Genomic DNA, 24,331 nt, shown 5'->3' on the forward strand with positions numbered 1-24,331 from the left:
CCTAAAGCACTGAGCAAATTACAGCATACATTCTGTAAGTCAAAGACTAATTACGTTTCTTCAAGTGATAAAGATGCTGTTGCAGCTCAAGGCAGGATTTCCTACTAATCATCCTCATTTAAGAAACAGCATATTATATGCAATTCAAGACAGCTTTCCCTTCTAGACAGATCTTTCTTTTGTCTGATAGACTAAGAAGTCCACTGGAATCAGTAGTTTCCTCTTCATGAAAGTACTTAAGTGTGATCAAGTCATGTCTTGGACATTTCTGATAGTACAGTGAGCATGAAGTCTCACTGTCAGGAATTTCTTTTATGACGTTGTTTTAAACTGCTTCCAATATCTCAACGCTTTCTGAAATACAGACAAAACGACTGATGAGCACAATAATCCATGATTGTTTCATCACTGCCACAGAAAAATGACTTTTTTCTCCAGTCTTCTTTCAACTGATTTAAAGTTAACTATGACTTAGACACCTAACTTACTTGACAATCAGTGATCATCAGAAAAGGCCCATATTTCCTTTGTAAAGATGTTCAGATATATTTTTTGGCAAGACTGTAGTCAAATCTTGTCTTCTATGTAAGCCAAGACAAGGCTTCACAACCAAAATAAACAAACTGCTTAATAAAAAGAGGTCAATAAAAAAACATAGCAGAGAGATTTAAGAATAGATTCCAGCTTTGCAGCTGACAAAATATAAAATCCACATCTTACCAGTCATGCACAGATGATGACTATAAGCTACACAGTGTGCCATTGTAATATATCGCCATGAAGGCAGGCTGCCGAGTTAAAAAACAAACAAGATCATAGTCCTAACCAGCTATCATACTGGAGAAAGCATATCACAAAGCAACTGAACAGCTTTGGTTTACATAGTCTTAAAGATAGTTTCTTAGCAATTTAACTTGTTTTCATTCCTAAACTACTCCTTGTCCTAAGGACCTTAACAGCTCTCAATAAAACCAGCAACAGAATTGTCACCGGTAATTTTCAAGTGTTGAAATATGATTGTAAACATAGTCCCAATAGAAACTAGCAATATCATTTACAAGTATATTAAGCGGCTGTAAATGCTTCTTCCGCTCAAGTAAAACATTTAAAAGCAATCATTTATGTTCTTTCAATAAAGAATGTAAAAATGATACTACTTTTTAAGAGAAATCTAGAGTCTAGATTTGTCTTTCTACTCTCTTAGCTGAATACTCTGTCCATTAACTACAGAGTTATGTTGTGCTTGCTTGTTCTCTCTGGTCTCTTGAATCTTACCTTTTTTTGCTATACAGTTGTTTAGGTAGAACAAAGATCACTTCTGCCTAGCACAGCTTATAGCCTGTGGCTTAGCAGACTTTTCCAGGCAGTTTAATTCCACTTTTGGGGCTAAAGGAGTAGTTTTCCACTTCATGTATCTCCACATCAGATCAGGGTGCTTTATAAAAATGAGTTAGACTACCCCACAAATACATAGTTTTAGAAAAAAATAAAAGGGAAATATACTGCAGTAGACTGTGCTGAAATCATAAGTATAGGGCCTGTTGTGATGAGACAAGGGGTAATGGTTTTAAACTAAAAGAGGCTAGATTCAGGCTAGACATGAGGAAGAATTTTTTCTTTTTTTTTTTTTTTTTTTTTTTTTTTTTTTTTTTTTTTTTTTTACAATGAGAGTAGTGAAACACTGGAACAGGTTACTCAGAGCGGTGGTAGATGCCCCATTCCTGGAGACATTCAAGGCCAGGCTGGACAGGGCTCTGAGCAACCTGATCCAGTTGAAGATGTCCCTGCCCATTGCAAGGGCGTTGGATTAGATGACCTGGGAAGAGACCTTCCAACCCAAACTATTTTATGATTGCACACAACTAGTCCAGTCTTTCACAGCTTTGGTGCCTTTCCCCCTTCAATTCCCATCTGCAGCAGTTCAGACAAAAGCCAGCAGGACGTTCCCACAGTGTACAGGTACTTAAGTATTAACTCCAGACTGAAAAGTCTAAAATGCTTTATGGAACTACACACTGTATTTGCTCTTCAGATCACCTTTTCTTTTTTATTTAGGCACTTCCTTATTCCTGTTTCAGATGCTGATGCATAAGCTCTGGATTTCATCTACCAAAAAAACATTTTCGGCACATTTATGCCAGCTGAATAAATGTCTTGCCCTTTGAATGGTACTCCATGAAAAGTAAAGTAATAATTGAGATCTCAGTCCTACTCAAGTCAGGATTGCATCAAATAAGGCACAACAAGCCCAGTCCATAGCGGCGTGCTTGTGTCAGCACATTAGACATTTATTGAAGTACAGTACTCTCAGTGTTGATGAGTTTGTTACTTGTTGCCAAGGCAGACTGTAAGCTTTGTACATACAGTCAAAAAGTAAGTTACTTAATCCGATGGCTTATGTTTCATACCACCAGTCACCACATCAATCAGTAACCAGGCAATTTAACTACTCAATCCTATTTCTACAAAGTGTAAGTACAAGGTGCACATCTGAAGTTAAAAGTCATTTCCCTGAACTACTTTAATAGCATCCAGATACAAAGACCTGGAATTTGCTGATCAGAGTACTCATTAATCATTTAATGATTGCAAGCAGGGATCAAAGACAAACAACCCACTAAAGATTACTAATGTATGGCATAAGGAGAAAAAAAAAAAACCCGCTTTACATAAACAACTAACTCATCCAATTCAATAAACACTGTAGAGCTTCAATTTCAACTAGATTTCAAATGAAGTATAAAATCTGTGTTTAGCAATCATGTAATTATAGAAAACTACTCAAATGTAACCAACAAAAGTAAAACCATGTAGTTTTGTATACTCTAATTTGTCATGGAGTACATTATTTTCAGTCTGGATTTAGTAAGACAGTGGTATAACTGCTTCTGCAGTAATTCTTTTGCTAGTAAAACTATTTGAGGAATAATGAAAAGAAATAATATAAATAATCACAACCCCCTAAATAGCTATACTAGAAAAATAAACCTAAGCCTAAGACCATGCATTCTGAGTTCTTGAAAGCATTTAGGATGTAAGCAGTTTCATTGTCAATCATATTCTTGTGTTAGTTTGTTTCTCTCGTACATAAGAAGGTAAAAAACAGAACTCTAAGTCACAAGCAGTCTAACATGAAATCACACAAAAAAATGGTACTTCATAAATAATAAAAAATAGCTAAAATGATTCTGAATGGAAAATAAAACACAAGGATGATTATTGAAAGGAAACTAGTAAGTGATGGTAAATTTCCTGTAGAATGAACTTTAATCTTGCTATCAACAAAACATGATAAATTTTTGTTAGCTCTTTGCTTACCTTGCAAAAATACTCTTGCCTTCAGCACCATCTGGCATGCTAAAGCCACACCAATTCAAAGCTCAAATGCCTTCAGTAATTAACTTTAAGTAACCTGATCTTCACCACTCACCTTCATTATATCATTTTGAGAGACACCACCTTCAAGAATTAAGTACAGAATTATTGCCATAAAAATCTCATGTCATCTTGAAAGACCTTTTTTCAAACCTGACATAATCTTACTGCATTTATAGTGCTTGAACAAAGAAAAACTCCACGCTCCTTTCCAAACTGGCTTTTTTTTTCCTCCCAAGCAAAGAAAATGTATTTTTCAGCTTACTGTAGCCAGCACTGAGTTGTTAATGTTTAAAAAAATATCATGATCAGTTGAGAGAAGTATTTAAGACCAATTACTAGAGGATTACAGTTAGTTTTGAGGTCATTTCCTCTGCCACAGAAATTTTAAAATTTCACAATTAATCTCTCATAAAACTGTTGCAACACACACATGGATTAAGGAAGATTGACAAACTCACAAAGAAAGAACATATATAGTCCTTAGAATCTACTCTGCTGGTAAAGCTATTCGCAGTTGGTAAATACTGTCTCTGAAATGCAAGGTAGATAAACAAAACTTAATTGTCAACTTTTTGCATTCAGTTAACTGAACGTATTCATCAATTAGCAGATTTGTAGTTACAATTAAATAGCAACAACCATAAAGCCAAAGTCTGCATGCACTGCAGCTACACCTCACTACACAAACAACCAACCTAAACTTCAATAGAGAGATTTAAAAGTTATTACAGTGAGTTTAGAATACATGAGTTCAAAGAGAAACATCGGAGCAGGTTTCCATGCTGGCTATTGCCTTGATGTCAAAATTGCTCTTATGCAATTCAACTGTTTTTACTAAGACTGTTTTTTAGTCACAAAACAGTGTTTTAGTTGCAATTACATCATATAACTAATGACAGCATTGGCTGAGAATGCCTGCAAGTTCTTAGGATTTAATAAAATTCTACAAGCAGGAAAACATTTTATGGGGGGAAGAGTAGAAAGTTTTATACTACTAGAAAAGCTGTTCAAAACTTAGAAAACATAACTGTAATGTATCAAAATGAAATAAAAATTTTAAGTTTCTAGTTAAAGTTTCTTTGTATTTATCACATCATAAGAAGAAAGTGTCTTTTGGAAAAACAGTTTCCAAAAAACCCTACAGGATGCCACAAAATTGAACAGAAGTACTAGTTTTAAATGTGGTCTCTCTTCTTACAAACTTGGAAACGAAACTGTAAAAGAACGGTTTTGATCTCGGTTATCTTAGCACATCCAAGACTCAATCTCCATAAAGACAGATGAGACCACCCACTGGACCTAAATGCGTACCTATCATAAAATACCACGAGCACAAAAGTCTTTCATACTTAGGTATAGTTCATAATTCCATTACAACACCATGCTAGTAACTGATGCCATCAAAGGGAAAAAAAAAAAAAAAGAGGAGGTAAGCAGAGACACAAAATACAGCTTAATATTAAAACCGCTCATTTTAATATAGATAAAGGTATTAATTCATGGAATACCAACTCATCTGAGAAAGTCATAATGTTTCATTCAATTAACATTACATTTGAAGATATAAAAATGTGAAAGATAATATTTATTTAGCTGATTTATATGATGGGTATGAAGCTATCTAACTGACTCTTACGGACAAAATCCCTCAAAATTTTGAAGATAAGAATCACAGAAGGGGGGAATTCACCTTCCAAATGTTCATCACTGGATATTTATGTGTGTGTGTGTCTATATGGTTTATTTCACTATTTGTTTTTTATTAATTCAAACCACGAAGACTTCCTTAAGAAAGATCATCAGTTGCAAAAGATGGTTGGTCTTGATTTGTCAACTTCATAACTGGGCATCTAATTTGAAAATACGAAAATTTGAAAACGAACATAGGCAAGTTCCAGAATGTGTCTCCTTGAGAAATCAACAAACAAATATATTTTTATTGCTGAAATATAGCCATTTTTTTAAGACTTGGAAAAGATGAGCTAAAAATGTGATTTGGCAGAGGCTTTAACATTTATCACAGCACTGACACTGGTCATTAAAATTTTTATCTTGAAGAAACTGAGAGTAGCATATCAGAAAAAACATTGTATCAGTGTCAATTTTTTTTTTTTTTTTTAAAGAATTGCCTTATTCTAATGTTCTCTGTCTGTGGATAAACAAGGTACAAATTAGCACTTTGAGATATTTCAAGGTTCAGGGCAGCCTTAAGCCTACAAATAACCTTGGAGTTTTATTTGGCTACTCATTTAAATCTTTCATAGGAAAGTTGAGGCAACAGCCTAACAACCCTGTTAGATATAATCACCCATATTATCTTCTCTCCTTTGAGGTTAAAGATTGTTTGGATGACATATGTATTTACAAAAGCACAAAGAAAGTTGTTCAAATGACACTGAGAATATTGGGATATTTCCAACACCCTTAAGGGCTTTCATTTGAGGTCCCCTAATGCGTTATACATCTAAACTCTAAAATACTCATTTCTAAGTGAGAATTTGAAGATTTACACAATGCTGCTGCCTTACTTTTTCTTTTGTTTTAATTGCATGCTATTTCCTGTATTCACAAGACAGAATACTACTAAAACAAGTCTGAAAGGCACTGCAGTCTTTTACCTACTGTTTTAAGGGAAACTGCTTTTGTAACTGAACCACATGTAAACACCTCTGTGCAACACTCATGACAGACATGATCACATAAGCTGCTGCCAGAGGTCTTGTTTCACCTCCCAGAAAAGCTGAAGAATTTTATAGCTGACTCCTAGTTAGCCTTTGGCTGTGACTCCACTGTGAATTTTTCAGACAGAAAAACTATATTACTTCATGTATAACTCTATCTTTGATGGGACTGATCTTTTATTTTCATCACTTAAATCCCAAGCTAAGCTAGATGTGAATCACTGCACTAATTCTGAGTAATCTTCTCTTAAGAGGAAATTAATCAATACTAATGTTTCAGTATTGTTGTACATATAAACTCCATTAAGTTACACTACTCAGCCTATCAAGGAAAGATTGATATCTTTGAAAGTCATTATACTGTGTGAAGGTGGTCCTATGCAAACGTCTCATAACAGTATTTGATCACCATCTCCTCTCTGGCTAGCATTATAATTTTACATGTTATATATTCCAGCTCAAAAGAGCATACAATATAGAGGGAGTCAGAATATGGAAAAATTGAAAGAAAACCTCAGTTTCTTTTAAATTCTTGCTTTGCAAGATAGATCATGCAGAGTATGACTTGAAATTTTTTATGTAGTTCCAAGGAAAGAAAGAGAAGGGAACGAATGCTGTGCCTCTTGTTTATTTTCCCAGTTCCTACCATTTCTCTTTTCCAAAGATATCTAAGAGAATAAACAAAATAATTTAAAAAGCCACCAATGCCACCACCCAAAATTCAAAAGAAATTATCTCTATGTAAATGCTTGCAAACCTTTTTTAAAAGAGCTGCCCATAATATAGCAAATTTTCTATCTTTTCAAGTGCTAAATCTCTAAATATTGTAGAGTGAGCGGATGTGAAGATGTTATTAGAAATTTCACAGATACAAACTTGTTTTCCCATTTCCAAAAAAGAACCAGGTTGAAAACTACTAGTCTAATAGCACTTGAAGTGCTTTCAACAATATTTAAAAAGCAAAATAGAAGTAGCTTTTTGCAGAATTAAACTTTTTCCAAATGTATGCCTATGAAACTTTTGTCTGCTCCTGTAACCCTCCCTGGTTGTAAGAGTTCAACAAACATTTGGGTTCATTCTGGTCATATTTTCAGTAAAGGTAAAGAAAAAAAAATCTGTTCTAAAGACAGTTTATTTTCTCTGCATGTGACAGGTAAACATGGAGGCTGTTACATGTGCTTTTGAGCTATGTGACATGAATGAACAATAATTGAGCCTGGCATTATTTTCCAGCTACAGAAGTAACAAGAACAATTTCAGTGTTTGGGTCTTAATTTAACTTTAAAGCACATTAGTATGCAATGTAGTAATACTGATTTTATTACAGTTCTAAAATATTAGGTCAATTGGGATTAAAACCCACAAGTAGTTAAACAACAAAGATTCCCTTTGTTAAAATGAAGCCAATACTACTGTGCGGTCACTGGCCCTTCATTTCCTGACTAAGTAATTCTCCAGTGCTATCGGAAACCCATGTAAGTTGTTTGCAGCTGTACCCATTTCCTATTTCGCTTCACTCAGTCTCCAAAGATACCACTCAGACACACAAAGATACCACTTTAAAGGTTACACACAGTGTAAAATGCTAAAATGGCATGATGCAGATGTATTGCCCATGAGCTATTAGCATTTTATAACTTCACAAAGCTCTAATGATTACTAGAGGCTAACAGATAGCGAGAGCCACAGACTCAGTGTTACCAAAGTTTAAATCCCACTGGATGACTGAACAAACTTTTTACATTAAAAGAGCATTCTATTTAGGGATTGCATATAAATAAATTTTTTTAAAAAAGAAAAAAGAGTCTTTAAATCAGCATTTAATTTGAAGGTTGATTTTACCTTTGTAGTGTATGTGTTGAGATGTGGTATAATTTATGAAACAAAACCTACCACAATCCTAAATTGCCACAGGATCAATTTAAGTACTTTCAAAAACTTGAGATAGTAAAAAAAGAACATAGAAAAAAAAAAAAGGCAAAACTTATGTCAAATAATACTAAATCCTAGACAAACACTTATATTCAGATTTAGCCACTCAAACTAGAAAATTCCAGAGTCAAGACTACCATATCATCTTGACTGTCTTGCATGTGTACATTAAGATGCACAGACTCAGGCCTCATGGGGAGCACAGTATGTTCTGAAATCAGTAATTACTCAATGCTTTTGCTGGAATGCCCTGTGTAAGAAAGGCCTTATCTAAATGGCCTAACTCCTACACCACAGGATTACTAATTTCCTCAAAGGAATCCCTATGGCATTCTCATGATAACACCCAAGTGGTTCATAAATAATGAATGTATCTTCACAACACTCCCAAAGCAATTAGGTCAAGCAATTATTCCTGGTTTATACCTGCAAAACTGAAGTACAGGGAAATTAACATTCAAAATTAATTTTGTCATCCTCCTGTCCAGGTTATGAACTCAAGTGTTGGTTTTGGAAGTAGGCATCATTTTCATATCAAGTTGCATTATAGGCATAGAAAGCTATACTTTTGCAATCAGCATTTCTGCAAATCTGACTCAGAATTGTTATCTGGAGCAATCCCACGTAACTCCCTGTCTCAGTTGCTATTGTTTTAAATTTCTGAAGGCATGGCTTGTGAAGAACATGTTCTTTGCTACCTAACCCGGATTCTTTCCCCAGGCAAAATCTAGTCAGTACAATAAATGTAACCAAAGTGCTGGGGGCGTGGAAATAAGCATACCGATCTGGCAGAAAGATCAGAAATTATTTCTTGCCTGAATACACGGCAAAGGTAATACTACAAAAAAAAAAGTGCAAGGGTCTTCCCTTACCCTATAAGGATATCTGGTTAGGATTCCAGTTTCTTGATCAGTAATACTAAGGAAAACTGGAACTCCATTCACAATGCAAATGCAGTTTTTGTCATTCTAATGTGCGTATTGACACTTAAAATGAAGTAGAACAAGCTTCTTTAAGGCACCTTAGCTCAACAATCTTTGAGATATAATTATTCAAAGCCTGTATCATTGAGTAGCAGCTGTATTTTAAAATCGCGGCATGGCAAAACTATTCCATCCATATGGACACTGATAAAGAGCCTAGGGGAATTCAGTGAACATCTTTTGTTTTGGTTTAATGGCTCTAGTTCTGCAGCAATTAAGGATGTTCTCCTTAGCTCTTCCATGTCCGCATTTTACATATGACTTGTTGAGCAATTACTGTTGGCGAGTTAAAGGTGAATACATTTCTTCTAATTTCTCATGAAGTTTACAATCCCACAATTTAAAGTATGAAAATAGAAGAAAACTACAAAACATAGGAAACTGATAAAAAAAAAATTGCGTTGATCATGTCAGTCTGGGGAACGCTAAGTATAGTTTTTTAAATTTGGGAGCTAGTTTGCACACTACCCTTACAATTCTTACTGGATGCAACAAAAAGCTCAGATTTAATGCATGTCCCACTCTCCTGTTTCAGAGAAAAAATAAATGTTTTGATTGAAAGCTCTTAGTAAAACGAATACAATAATTCTCTCTTGAATTGGCACAGATATATCAATTTCTAAATGGTTAATCCAATATAGATTAGAAATTATATAATTATAATTCATAAACAGCTCAAAAATGTACACTTATATACAATGGTATTATCACCTGTTATAAGTAGATGCCATATTAAGAAGCTGTTCTACTTTCTCTAAGAATTACTGCAATCCTGCTATCAACTGTCATACTTAAAACATTCCTCCTCAAAACAAATAGAGTAAATTAAGATACTATAATATGAAAGAAACAAAGATGGAAAAATATACATTTGTTTACCTAGTATGATTGTGTTCATGTGAAAATAGAAATATTCAGTAATTTAATTCAAACAATATAATATTCATTTTTATTTCATAAATACAACCATTTAGTTTACATCAGCGATATGTAAAACTTTTCAGTCCTACAACCAGATTAGAGTTGAACCACTGACTTTTAAGCGAAACAGCTCATTACTTGCTCCCTAAAGCAACCATTTTTTGTCCATCTTGTTGCTTTCTCAAGCAAAACTTATCCAAATGCATCCAATTAAATATGGAAACTAGCAACTATGAGTGTTTTGATAATTAAGTTTCAAAATATTTGACCTTGTTACAAGGTAATTACAAAATGTAAAAAGAAAAATACCTGAATAACTCACAAGCAAATAAACCACAACCACAAGAAATGGTGAAATATTACTAAACTTCTTTCTATTATACATATCAGAAAAATCTTGCGCACTGCGTGCTCCAAAGCACAAACCCCGTAACTTGTTTACTGTTATATAATCCTTTGGTTTACAAGAGTGTGGCTAAAAGTGCAAATCTTTTCTGATCCTCAGTGCAACAGCTCTAGGGTTAAGTGGTGAGAATAACCATAGAGTCCCTGGACATGTGTTCTGAATAGCTATCAAATTCTGCCAACTCCAACTCCTTCCATCTAACCATATTAAAATGCCTTGGAACTCTACTGTTTCTCGTCAATTACTTCTGTATTTAATTACAAGCTATTTTTCAAGAAGTTAAGCTGATATAAAGTAGTTAACATAACTCACATATTTGTCTACAGTTGTGTTCAGGTAGAGCATGAAAGTTGCACAATTAGTCTTCGCTCTAATTCTTTCCTGCAAATAATGTTGTGACAACTATATTTATTCCACCTGGCCAGCTCATATGTACAGCACTTTTTTTTTTTTTTCATTACATGAGAACTCCAAAACTATAGAAAATGGTATTTCATTTGCTTTAATGAAAGGCCAGGTATACCTGAAAAGATCACAAAATGCCCTGTGATGTGTTACAATAACAATGTGTTACCTATCCTGCTCCAAAAAGTGAAACAGTATTTCTACATGTGAAGAAAAAATTAGCAATGCTTCTTCAACTAAGTTATTTTACAATTACTTAAAATAAGATGTCTGTAAGTGCCAGTGAAGATTTACTGAAGGGGATGCTCTGAAAGTGATCACTGTAAGCAGCACACAGGTACTACTTCAGCTAGTAAGATTTTTGAGAAATAGGTCAATCAATAGTTCTTATCATGAAAATAAATCTTTATGTGAAAGATGAACTATATCCAACATAGGTCCATGTCAGTTTCACCATCTAAAAATTCAGGATTATTGCACAAAGACACAGACATCTCAGTTTGGAGCCTATACAATTCTAGAAATGAATTAGCTATTTCCAGAGAACAGAAAGCCATATTTTACTTGACATAGGCTACATGTAGGTTATTGCTATTTATAAACTGTATTACTATTATGTGTGGGAGTTCTAGCCATGGACTGCAACACCATAGTGTTAAATACTATCAAGAGACAGAAAATGATGGATCTGTGACCTAGAGAGGAGACAATAACATTATCGGCTGAAACTTTTTTTTTTCTTAAACACTCTTAAGAATCCCAGCATTAGCCTTTCCTCAACTGGGAGTGAATGCCATTACAGTCCTCAATTTGCTTTTGGGCAAGTTAACACACACTTAGCTGTCACTTCCAATGTTACAATGGGACACAGTTAAACACTTGATTCATATTCCATATGAATCCATACTCTTTGTCTGGAAGGGAAACCTGGGGCCCTGGGAAGGTTTCTCTTCCTTTGACAAATACCTTACAGTGGCATAGCCTCACAAGGTCCCACAAGGATAACATACCTGCATAAGCAAATGAGACAGGATTTGAGCTCATTAATTCCAGTCAAAAGAACTCTTCAGTGGAGGCCTATTTTAAAATACACTGTGTTTTAACTACAAGAATAACTAGTGCCTTTTGAAGTGATTTTTCAACTCCTTCTCATCCCAATCCTAGTGAAAGTGCTTTCACCTCAAATAAGATCTATTCAGGCTAAATGTATTTGATTTCTAATAGAAGACAGATTTGGGAAGGTACGAACCCGATAACCTCAGTCAAAACTCATCACTACATTAGTGCCTACTGCAGACTGACAGTTTTAAACGAAACATGCACAGGAAAAACAAGACAGCCCATTAGATCACCTGAAATCCAGTGTCCTATATAACAGGAAGACAATATACATGACCTATCTATTTAATATCCATTAAACTTATTTGAGTGCACTCTGGGAACACAACAGAAACCAGAACCTTCTCTTCCCACCTCTTCTCTTCCCCTCTTCTCTATGTTTTTTACGTTTATGTAGTACTACAATGTTAACAGTAATAGATACCAATGAATTTACCTATGCCTGTAATTTTAACTGTATTTAAAGAAAAGCTTTTCTCCTGCCAAATGTAAATCAGAGGGAGATTCTTTTCTTCTCAGTGTTTGCATTTCGAAATATACTTTTTTTTTTTCATTTTAAACACAGAGCTAAGAAGGTCTCCATACTGCACTGCTTGGTTCTAGAGTATGCACGCTACAATAAAGGCAGGCAAGAAACTCTCTTGACAGAAAATCTTCATTAGCTTTCTACTAAGTGTTCCTTATCACTTCATTACCTAGTGTGTTGAGCTCCCTTTCTAACATAAACGAGATCGCAGCAAGCTGCTGACCTGGAAAACTACAAACTCTGTCTGAAGACAAGTCACGATCTCCTGCTGCCCTAATTTTTTTATCCATTAAATAAAGGAATAAAGATGTTTCTTTATCTCAAAACTTAGGTAAAGGAGGACTGCAAATGTCTCTTTAAAAAAAATTTTAAAAAAAGAAAATGCTGCATAATGATACAGAAGGTATAGAGGAGCAGGAAATGATGGGAAGAAAGAATAGAAAATGAGCTACAGAAAAAATAAGGAAAGAGAAAGCAAATTGTTGGCCAATTATACAGTAAAGACTAAATGAATGTAGGTGGAGTTCATACTCATTTGCCATTTGAGCACTGCAGTCACTCAGTTCTTTCCACCCAACTCACACAGGCAATTTTACTCCCATTTTTATCAGTGCCACTGATTGAGATGACAAGAAACACCAGGCAAACAGTACTTCTTAAAAAAAAAAAAAAGGCGAGGAAGTAGGTAGAAGAGCGGAAATTTTTTTCTTTTGCATCATGTATAAGCAGAGAAAGACAAATAGAAATAAAGCACACACACAGGAGTTTCTGCATTCACTTTAGAATATTTAATGATTGAATTTTTCTTCTTTTACCTCTTAGTTTGCCTTTGTTCTAAACCCAATGTTTCTGTAAATACAATATTTAGATACATGCTTTATCATGCTAAACATCTTCTGTTGCTATAGGTATTTCATATGTCCCTCTTGGCAATGTCTTCACAAGCAGATGTAGCACATGCTGTTATTGTCAGAAATAACGCAAATAACATGCCTGTGTTTACACTCAGAGCTTTGCTGACACAGCTGATACAGCACACAAGTCTCTCATACCTTGAGCCGAAACAACTATGAAACACAATGAAGGCCACAGTGTCAACCCTGCCTTCAAAACATATTTTTCACCCAGATTTTGCTCTTTTAAATCCCCAGGAATCCCCTTCACGAATGAGCAAGAGCTAAATGCTTCCTTCTGCTTACTGGGTTTGTTACAGATTAAAGTCCTTATTTACGCCTCTGCAGCACCTCTACTCTAAAAAAAAAAAAAAAAAAAAAAAAAAATCTGGATTCTGAGAAGAAATTTCTGGCTGAGTGAATCAGAAGCATCTCCTGTAATTTGTTTTGTGTAACAGTATCTAAATGCAACACATGAAAAGCTAAGCTGCATGCAAGCCAGCAAAATATTATTTAATTAAAACTAAACCCTTTTTTACCATTATGAAAGATCTGTGGGAAAAAAATATCTAGTATATGTACTATTTTCTCCATGTTCATTCAGAAGCAAGGGATGGTAGGATACCTTCACATTGTTTTCAAAATCACTGCATAGCTTCAGTTAAAATGGATTATTTTATTTGTTCCCTGTCTCTCTGTCCTACACGCATTTCAGTATTTGTACTTCACAGTTACTAAAAGGTCACTTTTTCTTGTACTTTCCTGTTAAAACCTCAGTGTATTTTCTTCTTAAGCTTTCCAACCAACCACTGAACTCAGAGTCCTTCTTTTCATTAAATAACCACCATACCTTCAAATTATTGTCCAGATTTTGTATTTCTTACAACAGCAAGTTACTTACAAAGGTAGTCCTTTTGTACCGTGGGATACATAAGTTTGTAGTTAATAAATGGTTTGCATTGATTAGACTAACACTACCCAGAAAATAAAATAGCCTGACATAAAAGTGTGAAAATTGGAAGACTGAGACTGCTAAAACCAGCTTGGATAAAACTAAGCTGAAACATGTATTTTTTACTGTATATTTACTGCACTATAAAAGCAAATGGGCATTGACCAGTCTAGAGTGGAGCTGCTCTGAAGTAAACCTTCCCAAAACACGCATGATGTGGATCTGAAGTACTTTGAACCAACTGTTTCACCCTCAAACCCTCTTGTTTGTGTAACTTACTAATATTGACACAGCCCAAGACACCAGGTTAACTCTAACTATTGTGAAAGCATGCTTACAATGTTAAACCAAAGATTTTGATTTTGCCTGGTTTATGTATTAACGCAAATGAGTTGATTCATTTATATGTAAAACGAGCACCGCACTGTACTTACCAGTTTTGGGGTTTATTGAAAAGAATCCCTGTGGATTTCCACTTGTAATCTTGTAGCTTAATTTTTCACTTGAGCTAGAATCTGGATCAAATGCCTCAATCTGAATCACAGATACATCTTTAGGTGAGTTTTCCATAACCTCTGGGTAATAAACTGGTTCTGTGGTCTGAGGAGCATTATCATTAACATCCCCGACTTCTATGTAGATTTCAATGAAAGATGATAAAGGCACAACGCCTTGGTCTGTTGCATAAACAGTTAGCCAGTAACGTGAAGTAGTCTCACGATCCAGGCGATCTGCTGTCTCAATAATACCTGTTTAATAGGAACATAAATAGAAAATGCTCAATAAATATGCAGAAATGTGCAAAAATAAACAAACAAGCTTAAATAAATGAATAAATAAAAATGAATACAAGTTCAAAGTAACTGACAATGATTCTACAATCTGTATTAACATACAAACACACTGAGGCTAACTGAAGTCACAAAAAATAAAGTTACTATAACAGTTTTCAGCAATTATGTGCCACAGATATTAAAACAATATATTACTTAATTTCCTTTCCAACATCCTTTGAGATTTATCAGATCAATTAGCACTATTCATAAAAGCTATTTTGCCTGAAAGATTAAATACAATGAGTAATTCAGAGTCTTTTGGGACTTGAATGACCCTCTTACTCATCACTGATTACAGTGAATTTCATACCATATTAAACTATCTGATTTAGATGCCAAACTCTTGACCTGTTTACCATTATTCATAGTAATGAGCAGCTACTTAAATGTGAAATGTTCTTATCTATGTGCCCAAATGAATTATTTAACTGAATTTTCTTAATGTGCACGCAGAAATTTCACAGAAAAGGAAACAAAAGTTATACCTGAAACTAAGCTTTGTAACATTAGGACCAACCAATAGCCGACAGTACTATGGCAGTGGAAAGTAGTGCTCAGCTCAATTTTACACACATCAAATGAATTACCATATAAGGAACAGCTACGCTATTCACAAACTTAATAAAAATCTGTCTGCTGAGTCTACAGGAGCTTGTCTGAGCCAGAACTAAATAGAGAAAGTGGGACTCAAGTTTTTATCTACTGTGAAGGAAATGCAGATCTATTTTTATGAGCACCTTACACTACAGGTACAGTCATAATATGCATGTGTCAAAAAGGTACATGACACGTTGTAACATATTTGGTGGAGGATGAATATTAAGTAGATTCATAGAGCCATGGCACAATAAAACTTTGCACTTTCCTTTATCTGATCCAGTTGCTCTTATAGGTTGTCTGATTTGAGATAGTTGCTAAATAGAATTTAAAATGAACTTGATATACGCCAGAGTGCAACCATTTCTGTGGAAATCTTGAAGGGCTCTGTTATCGCTCCTACTGTTTGCTTTACTGACACACACAGGCTTGATCAGGATGGGAGCCAGGGTGAGTCAAACCATAACCGTGACAGCCAGTTTTGGACTCTGGGTACGGCCACATAATGTGACTATGTGTGATGTGGCCCTTCCCCTGAGCTTATTTACTCCACACAACATAATACACACACACACACCACGAGTAAAATAGGACCTCGATAAAACTATGCCACTGTGCCTTTACAGGAGTTCTTCAGGAAAGAATTAAGTCTCATTTCTTTCACACACTCCAGACGCTTTTTTTTTTTTTAAAGGCATTATACCAGCTGAGCAAAACGAGATAAATATTGAGGAATTAGTGATCTATTCATTACTTTCTTTGCCTTGTGGGAAGCTGAATAAAGGTCTGATAATGATGATCTGAAATTTTAAGATCTCAGTAATATCACTTCAGAAGGGCTGGAGTGGATGGCATCTCATGCACAGACCTGCCAAATACCCATATATAGTATTTCAAGCAACACAGCATTTCCGAACTACCACCAGATGTCAGTGTGGAAATTGGTTTTACACAGTGTCAAAGGCTTCAGAACTGGGATAAAAAGGAGGAGCACTGCTATTTGAAAATATACATGCATTACATACAGTCTATAAAAGCTTTCTTGAAAGCAAAGTAGTGGCGCTTTTTTTCCCCTTCAGAGGAACATAATTGAAAAATAAGACAAGGTGTTAATTTGAAGAATACTGGCATTTTACATTTCTAGTCTCTTCACCTCAGTATTTATATTTTGTTTGACTGCAGTGTTATTATTTAAAAAGTAATAATCCTGTGTAGTAGCTGGATTTGTGCTGTGGTTACCTGCATAGCTTTCGATTGTTAATTTACATAAATTTGCTCCTAAAAATGGACACAAAGACTTAATGAGCCAGTTACCTGGATTCTATCTGTAACTCACTTATGTTACACCTTTTGCACCTCTCTCCTTCCACCAGAAGACTTGCTCAGGAGTAGATTAATTTGTTACTGTGTCCTCACTTCTAAACCTAAATGCTGCATGTGGTATGCGTCTGGGTAGACTCCACATATCCCTCGGGAAATTTTGTAAAACCTACATGTCTTATCAAAACCACAAGACTAGACTATATTAATTCCCTTTTAGCAAGGCTTCCAGCAATGCTGCTCTGCTGCTTGCAATCTGTGCAGAACACAGTGGGCCGGCTTACGTGCCAAATTAAGCAACCGTTATCATTTTACACCTGTCCTGCTTTCTTAACAGTAGCTACATCAGAAGTGGCAGATTAATTTCGAGATAGTCTTGCATGAGTTTAAAGAAACAAAGTAAGAGACTTTTGTGGTAATGGAGCTCTCCTCCTGCAATCTGATCACCTGGCATTTACAAATTCTGCCATCTTAGTTATCAAAGCCCACCTCAAGGAAAAACAAGACAATCTATTTTGCTTTTGCGGATTATCAGTTCTCAGGTGTCCATTCTTTTAAGTCACATACTTTACAAGAAACAAAGGGGAAAAAGTACCATGCCAAAAAAACCAGTAGCAACAGTATCTCAAAAAGAAATAATACAGAAAGATTATAGGGATAGTGACTAACAGTATGATACAGCACACACGGGCAACTATTTTTTTATTAATTTTTATTTCAAATTATATCTGTGTATATGGTGTCATTTCTGCACGTTTTACACTGACTTTTGCAGAAATGTTCAATGAAAGGCTTGTAATCTGTCTGATCATCTGACCACTGAACACATCATGTAACACAGATGTTTACCCAACAGGGTAGTTCTGGTTTTCAGAATGTCTCCATTCTTCTACAGGGTCACCCACACTCTAAGCATGCATTAGTGAAAGTAACATGAAATATCATTCACTAAAATGATTTTTCCATTTTTCTCATGTTTCTCACCAAACAGATGCTGAATTGTTGGGTGAACATTTTTTTCTGTGCATGCTGTTTATAATTCCAAACAGAAATAGAAAAGATCTAGGAGAAAGATTTTATGATCAGTCAGATATGCAAAAATGTCTGTGTAACTGTTTAACACTAATCAACAGATTAATTCATGAATCAACATTTTCCAGAGGCATCAAGGGTACTCAAAAAAATCTCCACATATGCCGCTTACAGTTTAAAATAGATGGAATAGATGGGTATGTATGCAAGTTGGAAAACTGTTAGGGATAGGTATCACACATAAGTGGATTACTTTGACAATACTAAAATGAAGACTCAAAATACCATTCCTCCAGTACAAAAGCCATGCAAAAGGGGACAGGAAATAGGGAGTAAAATCTCCCTTCACCTCTCCCACGTTGATGGGGGTAGAGGAGAGGTCACCACACCTAGTTCCTCCTTCAGCACTCCAAACTGCAGGCACAGCGACTGGTCTATTCACATGACTCAGCTTTTGCCCTGTTGTTTCCACCCAGCAATAAAATCGAACAGATACTGACCCAGCACACATGCCTGGGGGTGAGGGGAAGCTCTCACTACTAAAACCTGAATTTCTTCTGGTTCTGCATCAGTACTTATATCACAAAACACAATCAACACTAAACGCACATGACACAGAGTACTTCCCCTGCCCTTTTAACATTACTGTACAATCTGACCTTACATCAGTAATTAATTACAAAACACTATCCTTTTCTCATTACTCTAGATGAAATTCCTCCCCAAGTTTAACACTAAATCTTTCCTTTGTCTATGAAAACACAAAAACATCTTTAATTTCTATGCAACAATAATGAATCTAAACTTCAGTAGCCTACTATACCTTCTAAAAATACAAGTCCAAAGAAGAATGTAACTGCGGACATTTTTTTTTTTCTTTTTAACAAACATAATGACAGTCCTACCAAATCACCGGTCTAGAACCAGTCCTTAAAGTATCATTGGTTGCTGTGCCAACTTTTTGCTTTTGCATACGTTGACTACAGTGGCTTATTTTACATATTAGGGCAGCATACCACTGTATGCTGGCTGAAAGCCAGTACTCACTGAGTTCATAAATCCACTGGCTTCTAGTTCTAGTGGTTCTCAAGACAGAGAGAAAAAATGATGGAAACTCATATATCAAAGAGAAGCAATAAAACAATCTAAGTAAGAGTTAATTTGTTTTAATCTCACAATCGGCTACGGCCATGAAACATCAGTAAGATGTCGATCAGTATCATTAGTTTCAACAGTGTACTTGGGCTCCTAGAAAGTATTTTCACTTTGTTCTTCAAGTGGTGTAAAGCACATTTAGGGAGTACATCTTAAGTGTTTCTATTATACCTCCAATGCTGTAAAAGCTCTATCTCTGCTCTAACTCTTTTCCCATTCACAGAAAAAATCTTTAATCAGTGAATTCCCCATCCATTCTCTATGCTGAGGCAATCTGATAACTTTAACAAACCATTTGCTTTTTATGTAGCAAGACAAGCAAGAGAAATCTTCCACAGAGCACCACTACAGAATCTTTAGCATGTATGATAATCTCAAACACTTGTAAATATTATTGTTCAAAAACTATAGTGAAGTGAGGATTCCAAAAACATTTTCCCCTTGGCTAGATATGCAATCTTGAAACCTTTCAGGTGGTCAGGATAAAACAAAACAAAACAAGACCCCCCCCCCCCCCCCAAATCATTTTCAGTCACTAACCACCAGAGGAGAGTACAAAAGAGCTCTGAGTAAATATTTCTCAAGTCATCTGCAAGAGGACATCAGAGCTGATTTTACAATATCCATAGGTCTGAAATTTTAGACTAGGTATTGTTCCCACTTGACACAATAGGACTTTTCTATAAATTTCTTTAAAAGAAGGCAAAAAGTCCTAAGTGAATACTACAGAATAGAATTCGGACAGAATTCAATGTGGAGGAACAGGCTAGTTTGTGAATACAGCAGCTGAAAAAAAAAAAATCAGAATGTTAACCCTATTCTTGACAAGAGCCAACATTACTTCCAATTTAAATCTCACAACTCAAGTCACTACAGCCAAAATCACTCTTAAAACAAAAATAAACATATAAATCCACCTCAAATCTGACAGTCTTACATATGCCAATTCTATCTAATTAACAAATGCTCAAACTATAATACCCCCAATTCCCAGGGATGATCCTCCTTAAGTGTGCTTATCCATGAGAACTCTCATTAACAATACTAATGATTCTCTAATGGAAATCAAAACCCACAATCATTTCTCAGCAAAGCATGAAAATGCAGTTTAGCAGAATTTGCCCTGGGAGCGACGTTTGAAACAAACTAAGAGAAATCCCTGGCCTGGAACATGATACTTGAAATCTGATTACAAACTTAATTAATCTAAATTCTAATAAGCTGAGTAAATCAAAAAGCTTCTTCAGCTGCTTTAAAAGCCATCTCTGGGGAAAAAACAGGCAATATTTTAAGAATTGTATGAACAAAGGTTTTGATCAAACATGATCTTCAATGAACAATTCAAATCAAAGTTTTTAAAGTGAGTGGATTAAACCTGTTAAAGACACAGAGGCATACTGTTCCTCAATGGCACTAGTCTGCCAACACATCAACACAGACTGCAGCTTTGTCTTGAATTCTAAATAAATGGTAAGTCACTGCAGTGTAAACTATGACCAAGGTCTGCAAAACCTTTTGAATTAAAAATAAAATTGGGGGAAATGCTCACAGCATACTGCAATTTACTACTTGAATCTCTGCTACCTCTAGATAGGCCACATATATTTTCCATAAAGTTATTAATATTTATGAAATTAGCTTTATGTGGAGAGGGTCCTAAAGAACCCCAACTCCCAGAAGTTAACAATTTTTCTGGCCAAATTTCTGCTTTACATTTGAGGAACTCTGTGTTGTTGTTAAAACAAAGAAAGAATCACATTAGCCTCGCTGATCAGTGTTTTTGTTTGGTTGGTTTGTTTTTTTCGTTTGTTTGCTGGTTTGTTTTTTGTTTTTTTGGGGAGTTTGTTTGTTTCTTGGGGTTTTTTTCAAAGTGAAATCTTACTAAATATAATACTATCTTACTTTGGCTTCTAATGTTAAGCAATTCAGAACAGTCAGTTTTCAGGTTGTTACTAAAATCTCCACATAACCAGAAAAGGCCAGAAAAACAAAAACATTTTACAAAGCTGGTATTTTCCACTTTAATGAACTTTTGACTTCTGCCCAGGTGATCTTATTTAAAATAGCATCTGTTCTGACCCAGACTTTGCCTTTTGGTGCAAGTTAGTGACAGTGCAGTTCTTCAACACTATCAAGAATGAATGCAGATGAACACAGAAGACTTCCTTGGCAGACTTCTCGTTCCTATTCGTCTCTTCCTATAGTTCTATTTTTGCCTTTCCTGCAATACACTTTTATTTGTTAGATTATTACCTGCCATGACATGACAAGCATTTTCCTGAGCTGTATAAATACAGAGGCTATAGCAGAGCTGACAGGAACAAAAAGACACACACAAAAACGAACAAACAAAACCTCACAACAACACAAGAAAGAGCATCTGATATAGAAGACGACACAGTCCTTGTCTGCTTCTCAGCAGCCCCTAGAGGCCTCAAAACAGGAACATATCCATACTCTTTTGTCCTCCTTTTCCCTTTGAGTAACTTCCAGAGGCACAGTCAGATCAGGACAGTTGGCAATTACACTCCTGTGTGTTATGCATGGTGTTTTTTGTGGGTTTTTCCTCCACTTTATGCTCCCTGTCAGACATCGTAAGAGAAAGCAAGCTGACTTGAAAACAAAAAAAACAAAAAAAACCCAAAAACAAACAAAAAAACCCAACACCCGCCCCCCCCAACCCCCCCAACCATACACTAAACAAAACCAAACTAATTTATTAATAATTATGGCATCCACTTGCACAAGATAAAACAGACTACAGCAGACTAGAGTACACAAGCACTACACCCAACTGTAGTACTCAGTACAAAATGTGATTCTATGACTAATTGTGACCAGTGTCATAGCTCAGATTCTTTCCACTTTTACAGCACTTTAAAAATAAAAATCCTCTAGCCAATTTATCTGTATTTCTGTTAACTTCTTAAATTCTTTCTGATAAGTTCTGGCCACCACTGTAGCCTGACATTGGGAAATGCCTTGAAGTAGCAGCCAAGTACAACCACATCCCTACAGGCCATAAAGACTTCTGTTAAGCGAAGGTTTTGAAACACGTAGCCTATTGAATTCCCAAGAAAAAAATTCTCTCTTTCCTTGAGGCTGCTGTGCTACTGTAACTCAAGCCTCTATCAAGCATCAGTGTGTAAGGGACAACTGAGCCTTAAGCCTACAGTCTTCTAAAATAGTATCCAATGCTAACGTTGACAAAATTTAATATTATTTGATCAGTCAAGTAATAACCACTTGGTAAAATCAAAACAAAGGCAGCGCAGTATCACACCATCTTTATTCTATACAAACCAACTGTCCTTAAGCACTGAAGATTTCAAGTATGTCCTGCCACAGAGACAAGGAACTATTCAACATTCAAAATGTCAGTTGAAAAGACCAAAATCTCCATCCTGTGAACTCCTTGGAACAATCTCCTTCCTAAAGAAGGAAAGGAATGAGATTCCTTTTGCAGAAGTGAAATGCCAGCTCATCCACTCGATAAACAGGGCAAAATGCCAAGAGAGGCACTGCACTCTAACTCTTGAAATGCTAAAGACCTGCAGCAGGCAGGTCTTTTTTTAAGAGAAGTAATATTTTTGGTAAAAAAACTGAGAAGGGTAAGTGCTAGCCTTCATTACTTGTACCATATACGCACTTTGAACAGGAAGCATTGTGTTTACACATCTATGGAACAAAGTGCAACAGCCACCCAAAGAAATATGATTTGCTCTTCAACTCCATAGAAATTTAAAACTGAACACTGACAACGCAAGCTACTCACATATCAGATTTCTTGCATCTGAAGATTCACACAGACTAAACTGTACTGTTTCAGAATATAAATAATCCTTGGTTGCAGCCCTGCAGGAGAGCAGAAAGTTTTAGCAAGCATTGCTTGCCTTTGAATCACACATGAACACAAGATGTGTTTGCTGCTCTTCTCCAGGAGCATTAATTAGGCACTGCTAGAAAGACTGTAACTTAGCAACAAACCATTGATACTGCGTTTTGCATAACTCATGAAGAATTCAGATTACTTGTTTGCAAACATATCTGAAGAATATGAATGTGCATAACAAATAATTCAATCTAGTTTGAAATAGTTTCATTACTTCTTTTCAATAACTCAATGATTCTTCTATTTTGCCAGAATAAAACTGAATCTTAAATTCACATTCTGATTTATTTTTTAAAACAATTTGGTGGCTTTAACTTTCACATGCATCCTGTTTAATTGTATTTTAATGCTAAAAACAAAACAAAAAGCTACCAAAACCACACCCCACAAAAACACAACCACCCTTGAAAAACTCTGTAACAAATTATGTTTGCAGGCTATGGAGTTAAGATTTTCACATGTATCCCAAAAGTCTTTTGCTAATATCATCTGACATCAATATAAACATTCCTTCTAATAGTTACACGTTGTCATATATTTAGGTTTTATACATTTATTTCTTTAGATATTCAGTAAGTTTATACAGGGGGTCTTAATCCACTTTATATATATATATATAGCATTTCTTTATAAATACTGAAGAAAGGCAATAAAAAAAATTTAAACTTTACAATTTCTGCTTCAGAGAATGCTCAGAAAAATTTTCACTTAGGAGAAGCTAGAAAAAAAATACTGAAAATAAGCTGAAAGTAACACATTGGAATCACAAGTCTTTTGTCAGCATTTATAAAGGCAAATTCCCAGAAAATTGAATGAAATTTTATTTATAGCTCTTTGAAATAGAAAGCTGTATATATTTCAAGCTGTGTCTTGTGTACTACCAGCTGAGAAATCATGCTTAGACAGGATTGTTAAATGGAAAGTAACTCTTGTTGCTGTTTCAAGGACAAACTGCTCATTTTCTAACAAATCAAGGCTTAGAAAGTTTCAAGTAACTTATCACTAGCAGTATCAGCAAGCTGATCGAACTGTACTGAATTTGCACAAGTTCTGTGACTGGAAAATGCCATTTCACTGTGCAGCTGCAAGACCTTCAAACATGTCAAGTCCACCACTGCTTGCTCTCTTTCCAGAGACTAGTTATTTCAAGTTCTGGGAGGTGGAAGGGGAAGAATATCCCTGCAGAACATCCATGGTCTCTAGAGCACAAGGAACCCTTAACAGAGTATAGGGACCATCATCACCAGAATAGATTTGAGATATTAACTGAACAAAGTCAAAATGAAAAAAATGAAACCTCAAT

General features: G+C 35.4%; 1 protein-coding gene across 6 annotated transcripts in view; it reads right to left on the reverse strand.

Annotated features, from left to right (window-relative positions):
- The window catches only part of FAT1 (FAT atypical cadherin 1), a 110,870-nt gene that overhangs the window by 58,726 nt on the left and 27,813 nt on the right, over positions 1–24,331 (reverse strand). For all 6 annotated transcript variants that reach the window (XM_065633179.1, XM_065633181.1, XM_065633178.1 and 3 more), the window contains exon 3: positions 14,631–14,945. In XM_065633179.1, the coding sequence (XP_065489251.1) occupies positions 14,631–14,945 (315 nt within the window). The remainder of the gene's footprint in view (positions 1–14,630; positions 14,946–24,331) is intronic.

Source organism: Caloenas nicobarica, chromosome 4 (genome assembly GCF_036013445.1).
Source record: "Caloenas nicobarica isolate bCalNic1 chromosome 4, bCalNic1.hap1, whole genome shotgun sequence".
Lineage (NCBI taxonomy): Eukaryota > Metazoa > Chordata > Aves > Columbiformes > Columbidae > Caloenas > Caloenas nicobarica.